General features: G+C 30.9%; 1 protein-coding gene across 1 annotated transcript; it reads left to right on the top strand.

Annotated features, from left to right (window-relative positions):
• The first annotated feature begins 4,131 nt into the window (after positions 1–4,131).
• On the top strand, positions 4,132–5,900 carry LOC142629388 (stemmadenine O-acetyltransferase-like). Its single transcript, XM_075803369.1, has one exon. The coding sequence runs from the start codon at positions 4,232–4,234 to the stop codon at positions 5,534–5,536; it is 1,305 nt and encodes a 434-aa protein (XP_075659484.1). The 5' UTR covers positions 4,132–4,231; the 3' UTR covers positions 5,537–5,900.
• The last annotated feature ends 3,548 nt before the right edge of the window (positions 5,901–9,448 follow it).

The raw sequence follows: 9,448 nt of genomic DNA, 5'->3' as shown, positions 1-9,448 counted from the left end.
ACCACCCCCATGGGATTCCTCCCTGTAATACTCGAAGAAATAGCCAGATACTCCAATAACCTGGTACATGTGGGACAAGGAGACTACATGCACCACTTGAGGAAATAATCAAATACTAAAAGAGATCTGGACACCATTTTTTGTCAAAAAAAAATCCATAAAGGATTACCCAAAAGGTTGATCAATGCTCAAAAAGGTATAGACAAGAACAAAAGTCCAACACCATTCTATCCTTAATATAATCTTTATTTCATCACATCTTATTATGATTTTATTTTTTTCATTTTTACCTGTTACGTGCTAGGTCTATCACCTGGTAAGGAAATCGCATGAGCTGGAAGTGTGAGGAAGCTTTTATTTCATTTAACTTATTATGATCTTATTTTTTTTCACCTGGAACATAGACATAATCAACGAGAGCGAGATAGCATTTTTTTTTTTTTAAGTTTGTTTTAAGGAGTCAATGATGTTTTAAAAGATCCCATATCATATATAGTTGGATGATCAAACATCAGTTTAGAACATGGCTTTCACGAAACTAGCACGCACTCAGTTTTTTGTCTCAAAGAAGACAGATCAACTCCCACGAATTGAAACATCGATCTTTCCAATAATTTTGTTTTAATAATCATTAGGAATCCTAAATGTATGATCTTATTTTTTTTCACCTGGAACATAATGGCAGACATAATCAACGAGAGCGAGATCGCATTTTGTTTTTAAGTTTGTTTTAAGGAGTCAATGATGTTTTAACTTTTAAAAGATCCCATATCATATATAGTTGGCTGATCAAACATCAGTTTAGAACATGGCTTTCACGAAACTAGCACGCACTCAGTTTTTTGTCTCAAAGAAGACAGCTCAACTCCCACGAATTGAAACATCGATCTTTCCAATAATTTTGTTTTAATAATCGTTAGGAATCCTAAATGTGATATTATAGATCAATATCATTTAATTCTCTTTGGCATGATCTATAAATGTTTTTTTATCATTATTAATAAAGATATAACAAGAATTTAAAATTCTTTGAGAGGACCATATTTTATTTTTATTAAGAGTGACAATTGGATATGTCAGATATTAAAGTGCAAAAATTATATTATATAATTAAAATTATATCTTACAAACTATGATTGTACCAAGTGAATGTCCTCTACTATTTTCATAATACTTTTATAAATTTTTCAGAGATTACACGCCATGCTTAATTACTCCATGTGTTTAAAGTATATGTTACATGTCACACGACATATTTTTTTCTCCTGCGTTGTACTAGAAGTACATTAACATAGTTTGTTTAAAGTGAAACTCTATTATTAAAGTTTGGGCAATGGGCACACTTGTTTTTAGCTAAAATCATAACTCTAAGCCACGATTTTAGTTAAAAACAAGAATGTGCGTATGGTATATGTTAGATCTTTTTATAATTTTGAAAGAAGTTTAAAAATACAACTTTAGTTAATATTCTATTGCCAGATCTTTTTAATATTTTGAAAGAAGTTTCACTGTCATCTTTAAATTATTTTATTCAACTACCATTATTTTTTGTTTTAATTATAGTAAAATGATGTTTTCACAAACACTTAATGTAAGTGTTACACATCATACAAGGTACTTTCAATAATCAATTAAAATAATATTATAATGAAATACATTAGAACTAGAACTAAAACTCAATTACTAAAGTGGTAAAAAAGTTTAAAATTTTGATATTATCTCTATATATTAAGAGGATCAGAAAGTTAGTTATGGTTTCAAAAAATGTCAAAAATACTCATAATCTAATTAGATAATCCTTATTCTTAAAAATAAAAAAAATAAGTAAAATTGTAATTCAACAAAATTCACACAAAAAAAAAACCTACCGGATAAACTTTTTTTCCTAAAAATTAGCACACCCTATATTTGAATATATCTCATGCATATTTAATACATTTTTTCCTAAAAACTAACACACACTAAAACCTAACATTTTACTTATTTTCAATTTCTAAATTTTAATTTCTTAAAAACTCATTAATGTGTACCTCACTAATAATAGATAAATTCAAATTGAAAAATTACATTAAACTCAAAATAATAATTAAAAAGCACCATTGCACGAGCGGAGCGTATGTGAAGAGACTAATTTATTTTGAATCATTCTAATGACATATTATAGATTCTTTTTTCAAAAATTCAATCTTACCTTCTTCCTTTTTTTATAGATAGAAGGTAGATAGTGTGGTTTGAACAATAAACATCAGGTAGCATAAAGGGTGTCACTATCAATAGCTATTATTTGAACAACAAAACTCGATCTTACTTCATATAGTTTCATCCGGTTAAATAAAGTAAATTCTTTTCTTTTTTTGTAATTTATTTTAATAACAATTTCATTTATATTATTAAAATATTTTCTTTATATGCTTTTTTGTTAATTCTCTTTTGGCCTTGTGACACAATATACATATATTAAAATTGTTAACATAATTTTACTTTAAACGGTATTCTCCATTGATAAAATTTTAAGAAAATTAAAAATATCATTGTACCTAAAATTCTACTGCTAAATGTTTCTAAAATTTTTTAAAAGAAGTTTCATTGATTATTCGAAATTATTGGTCATTAACCATAACCATAGTCTTATAATTTTTTTAATTATTAAAGTTTTTTTTTATTGAATTTTAATTATAAAAGTTGAGTATTACTTTAGGTGACTCAAATTACTCAAAGAAAGTATTAAACATTATTAAGCTTACGCATTAGGTGACTTAATGCAAGTATTAAACATTATAATATACCTACTTTCGCGTTATAACACACTATAAGTATATTGATATTATTATTATAGTTTGTACAAGTGAAACTTCGTTATCAAAGTTTCGAAATAAAATAAAATAAAATATATTCATTGTTTAATTTAAATTATCGTTCTTCTCAAAAAAAACTTTAAGTTATTGTAATAATTTATTTTAAGAGCTATATTAACCTAGTCTCACACCGGGCTTTCACTACATAAAACCTCCCCTGATGCATATGCAATTGTTTTTAACAATTGGGAATTGGATTAACTATATTTTATCTATATTTAATTATTTATAATGATTGATGTAGTCCACAAGTTTGACATAATTATTTTATCTATATCTATCTGTCTATATATATATATATATATATATTCATCTTGGCTTTGATATTATGATACATTGTGGTCGATGTCGTGCTTCTATATATATTTTACTGTGATACTCATCTTGACTTTGAGATTATAATACATTGTGGTCGGTGTCGTGCTTCTATTCTATGTCTATTATAGTGTAAAGTTTAAATTATAGGACAGCTTTCTTAAAACCAAAGTTTGGGGCTACAACAAAAATTGGTGAGTGAAACACCCAACCCCTAACGAATGAGACGCAATCTGAAATACTGTAATCTAGTACGTGTATTAAGGAGGGCCAGTAAAAGTCATATCAATGGTCTTATTAAAATCTTAATTTGATCCATTTCTAAGTAAAAAGTAACAACCGAGAAAAATAATGGAAACAGCTAGCAAATGATTAAGAAAAGTCTTGCAATAAACTTGACTCAATCGTATGATTATTTTATGTAAAAAAAAATGCTAAATTACAAATTATACCCCTAAAGTTTTGAAAATGTTTAAATTTTACAGTCTTATATAAGTTTCAGAATTTGAATCTTACCTCTTGAAATTTTAATCTGTTTACATCAAAATCTCTCTATCCATATTTTCTGTTAAGTGTTATATAAATTTACCACACTTGTTTAGTTTATTCAATAAAATGATACCACATCATTTTTGTAGCCTAAAAATATTGAAATAATTATATAATTAAAAAGATATTGCATAATAAACACATGTCAAATTTATGTAGCACTTTAATTAGATGGAGGGGCTACTAATGCAATGGAATAGAACTTCAGATGATAAAATCTAAATTTTGAAACTTCAAGATTTAAAATCCAAAAACCTCCCAACTTTAATTAGGAGAATAATTTGCAATTTAGCACCAAAAAAAAAATTTTGATAAGTTCAATTAATACTCTATGAGCTGGAAGTGTGAGGTAATGCTTTGTTTAATTTCATTTTTGTTTTCATTTCAATCCCATTATATACCCCGCCGGCAAGCTCTATTTAAGTCCATTGTTACTGAACAAAAAAAATGCACACATACACACAATCAAACAATTAGAATAAGCAGCCTAGTTGTTTGAATTGGTTTTCACTATGGCAACATTGAGCATTGAAGTAATCTCTAAAGAGATAATTAAGCCTTCTTCTCCAACACCTGACCACCTTAACCATTACAAACTCTCCTTCAATGATCAACTATCACCTCCAGTCTATAATCCTATGGTCCTCTTCTATGCACCAAATCATTCTGACATCGAATTCAACATCGATGACATATCCAACCGCCTTAAGAACTCTCTCTCGGAGGTCTTAACCAAATACTATCCACTAGCTGGACGCTTCAAAGAGAACCGTTTCATACATTGCAACGATGAAGGGATTCCTTACGTGAAAACACAAGTGAAGTGCAAACTCTCTGATGTTATCAACAATCCAATTCCTGGTGAACTCAACAAGTTAGTGCCTTTTGAACTCGATGCTCTCACTGATGTAACATTCGGAGTCCAACTCAATGTGTTTGAGTGCGGTGCAATTGGTATTGGAGCTTGCATGTCGCATAAGATTGCAGACGCGTTATCATTCTTCGTGTTCCTCAAGATTTGGGCAGCTACTACATTTGGAGATGATGACATTGAGTCTCCGCAGTTTGAAGCGGCTACACTCTTCCCACCAAAGGACTTATCCGGATTTGCTTCTGGTTTGGGTATCATAAAGGAGAATATAATAACAAAGAGGTATGTGTTTGATGCTTCCATGATAGAAACTCTTAGAGCAAAATATGCAGACAATGAAGGTCATGAGAATCAGAAACAACCTTCACGCGTTGAAGCCTTATCAACCTTCATATGGACACGCTTTGTTGCTGCAACTAAGGATGAATCAGGACCAGAGAAGCTATACACAGTGAATCATGCAGTGAATCTGCGTCCAAGAACCGACCCACCACAACCACAATCGTCTTTTGGAAATCTTTTTTCCGTTGCCATAACAATTCCGGTTTTGAAAAATGGGAACGAGGGTCAAGATCTCGTGCGCCAGGTTCGAGAGGGAATAAGTAAAATTGACAAAGATTATGTGAAGAAACTCGGAGAAGGAAGCCAACACTTGAGTTTCATGAGAGACCATGCTTCAAGATTCACCAAAGGAGAGATGGTTACATTTAGTTTCACCAGTTTGTGCAGGTTTCCTCTGTATGAAACTGATTTTGGTTGGGGAAAGCCTATCTGGGTTGGCTCACCTGCCCTTACTTTCAAAAACTTGGTTTTCTTCATAGATACTCCTTCAGGTGATGGAATAGAAGCATATGTTAGCTTGAAGAAGGAAGAAATGGCTAAATTTGAAAGCGATGAGGAGTTCCTCACCTTTGTTTCTCTACCAGGTATTCATCTGAAGAATTAACGCGTGGGAGTAAAAGATAACATTTCCCTCCCTGTTTAATGTCCATCAAACTGAAAATCTTACTCTCTTTGGTTTTTTCTCTCAAGTCAAATGGATTTATTGTTGTACAGAGTGTGTGTATGTACGCATACTGCGTGCAAACAAACAATATCTATGATTTCAAATTAAAATCGTAACTTGAAAATAACGATTTCAATTGTTTGAACCCAGTATTTGTGTGTACGTGCGTGTACGTACACTATGTACAAAAGAAATTACCGAATCAAATGTGTATTACATAGTAGTTACGTCATCTTAACGTACTATTATGTTTATGTTAATTATTCTCTTCTTCTTTTTTTGATGAATTTATGTTAATTATTCAGGTGTGTGAGATGTGTATTATCTTTATAAACATTGGATAAGAGCCAGCATAATTTAATACGACCACATTGTTTGTCCCTCAGAACCCCATTTATACTATTTTATGTAGAGTAGACGCACATTTAACAAGTACCGCTTCTAAAAATACCAGCTCAATCTTAACATGCATACCTATTGACTTTTTTCTATCTCCCCAAACTATAGTCAATTTTGGGCTGGATCTCCAAAGCTCTAAGTTGCCTCTACCTGATATAGGGTGAAAAGCATCAAAGAGCAAAACAAGTGTAATTTTAAAAAATAAGAAATAAAACACATTTTCTTTTGAAGTAACCTCGAATTCATAAGAGTTTTTTAAACTTGAATACATATTTTAAGATTTCGTAAAACTTGACAAATAAAAAAATATATTATGAAACATATTCTAATCGATACCCTACCATAATAGGGGTTTAATTTAACCTATAAAGCATTAAATGCGCATAAAACAAGGAAATAAATACTCTAAACCTTAATTTTTTTTTTAATTAAATTCCAAAATTAATAAATGACAAAAGTCTACTCGTAGATCATGTCCTACATCAGACATAACCATTTGAAAAAAACTCATCCTTGAGTTAATAGTTGAGATCTAAAATCTTACATACCAAAAGAACAAATACTTTAAACACTTCATCTTCTTTGTCTTCTTGCCAAACTTGAAACTCAGCTATTGAGAAAATTGAAATTCTTTTTCCACAATCTTCATGCACTTGACAAAAATCATCAAGTAAGAGTTGATAATTGAATCAAATCTTTCAACCGCAACAAAATCAATAAACTTTGGTTCGATGTCTCCCACCAAAAGAATAGGAGCATGAACTTTGAAAACATCTAACTTGACTTTATCGAGATCGTTGACAACTTCCTCTACAATTTCTTCCTTAATGGTTTCTACCATCTCGACTTCAAGATCTCTATGTATTCTAGGATATTCATTAATCTCCTCCACATTAATCTTTGTGGATGCTCAGCAATTTTCCATTCCTCTTGAAAGGTCCGTTCCTCAGAGTTTCACACATTGGCTACTCTGGTGACAAGTTTTATGTGTGCATGTGTTTCAAGGGTGAGACGTGGGTGTGTGGCAGTCTCTTTTCTTGTTTTTAGATTTATGAGTCACCACCAACCACTAGTTTTGAATTGGGTGTGATTGGTCACCTATTTACCTAATTTGTTTTACCTAATTAACTAAAAAATCGATTCAAGGATTATTAATTAATTAAGGTAAATTGACATCTTGAACCAAAGATTTTTAGACTCGGGAGTTTAGTTATGGGTGTGGGTGTTAAGTATCCCACACCGCCTAACCAAAGAATAGTACATCATTTTAATTTAACCACAATGTATAGATTTTAGGAAAACAAACTATATACTTGCCATTTTGATTTTTGAAAAGGGTTTGTACAAAACAAATCAGTATTTATTTATGTATAAGGTATCATGCTAATATTTTTAGAAGTACTACATCCACAATATTTTTACAACAAATCATAACTAGTTAATTATTATTGGTTCAAATTTGAACCTATCACTGAGATTAATTTTGCCCCAACAATAACAACTAGTAACAACCTGATACTTAGGATTTGTTGTGAAAATGTTATGAACATAACATTTCTCTAATATTTATGGCAAGAAATATATACAAACAAAACATGTAAATAATATATACATAACAAGTGAGACAGCTATTACAAGAAAAGAATATGTATAGTTATCATGTTAATATATATTTAATACATATGTAACCTGTGAATGTGTACAAAATAAAATACAAAGATAAAAGATGTCACCTTTTGTACTTGGGCCCATTTTATTCTCCAAGTTTCATTCTCATGTACAACACAACAAAATCAAAGGTGATTAGGAGAAGAGGGGAGCATGTAAGCTTGATAATAGTCTATTGATTCAATGGAAGTGAATGATAAGCACAAACCTCAACAAAACTATGTCATTTTAAAAGATTCAAAGCAACTTGCAAAAAAAAGAACCCTCTTATTTTCTTTTGAAAAGATGAGTGTTTTCTTTTGGGGAAATCCCATTACTTTTGGAAAAATGTTTACTTTAAAACTAAGGTTTAGGCTTTGTTGGAAGAGAACCTAATAAGGGGCATCTCTTGGTGGGAAAAGGGAGTTTTACGAACCCCTCTTTCATGTGAACCTATCCCTATTCTCGGAAGTATTCTCATATTTAATGCTTGGAAACAAGTTTAAGATTCATTTACGGAGAACCCACCTATGTCAAGTCTTCATTTTCCCACTAAGATTGGTCGTGTACAAGAATATTTTTTCACATACTATCTAGTTAGGAAGATGAAGGTTTACCAAAAATGTTGAGTTGTTTTCTTCCTTTAAATTGAAGGGATTTAAAGGGAGAAGACATCAAATGAAAAAAGGTGAGAAAGAAAAGCAAGTTGTATAACAAGTATATAATGCTTGGAAAGAAAAGAGTACAAACATAAAGAGAAATAAATGTAAAGACACAAATGTAAAGACATAATATAAAATAAAAAAAAATATATATATATATATATATATATAAATAAAAAGAGAGATGTTCATAGATGAATAGTAGTATTTACAACACAAAAAGGGAAGATGGTGTAGCTAGAGGAGGAACTACACCATTCTACCTTTCACAAATAGCTTTGGAAGCTCCCCTATGGGTCTTTGAAGGTGAAAAAATTGAAGGAAAAGGTGCTGGAGGTTCTAGTTTAGGGGTTTTCTAAGGAGGAGAGGGAAAATATGTCTAAAGAAAAGCCTAGAGAAAAAGAAGGAGAAACGAATTTTTGGGAATTTTTGTGCATGATTTTTCAAGATGAGGGGAGTATTTATATAAATATAGGGGTAAGGAGGGGACATACCCCCCTTAGCACCCCCTCACACCAGGCGGTTAAGGGGGTGTGCTCCCTCCACATCACCTTGTAAAAACAAAATTTCTCAAGTTTGAAAATTAAATAATTGAAAGTTCTTTGCAAATATAATTTGAATTAATTAAATAGTGAATACAATTCTCTGTTTTTGATTCTTTTACAAAAGAATAATCCTCTAATTCTATCTTCTATATGATCTTAACTCGAACACAAAACCTTTTTCACTTTGGTTGGAAGATGGATTGAAAGATCTTCACAACGAATCTCTAGCTTTGAGCTTGTTAGAAATTTGTTATACTTCAAGTTCTTTGAATGTTCTTCGAGGACTCTTCGAATTTGAAGGATTTTGGGTTGAAATTCTTTGGGGCTTTATAGGCTTAATCATTTGAACTTCAATGATTTAGCTATTTTTTTAAGTTTATGGAGGCTTTTGAGCTTAAATTCAATAGAACTTCAAGTCTTGGAAGAGAGATTCAAAAGAATTTCTTCGAATGTTCTTCGTGTGTTCTTAAGGGAGAATTTCTCTAGAGTTTTGACGTCTTGAAAAAATTGTATAGAATGAAAGGAGGTATACCCTCTATTTATAGTGGCTTCTGTAAAGTTGTAATTTTCAATTATGTTTTGTTGGTATTAATTTCATG

This window comes from Castanea sativa, chromosome 3, assembly GCF_040712315.1.
Source record: "Castanea sativa cultivar Marrone di Chiusa Pesio chromosome 3, ASM4071231v1".
Taxonomy (NCBI): Eukaryota; Viridiplantae; Streptophyta; class Magnoliopsida; order Fagales; family Fagaceae; genus Castanea; species Castanea sativa.
The sequence above is the reverse complement of the archived record's forward strand: the minus strand, read 5'-3'. Positions and strand labels throughout refer to the sequence as shown.

What these genes read in the sequence shown, in the direction of transcription:
- LOC142629388 (XM_075803369.1), top strand. Translation starts at nt 4,232, where the DNA reads ATGGCAACATTGAGCATTGAAGTAATCTCTAAAGAGATAATTAAGCCT.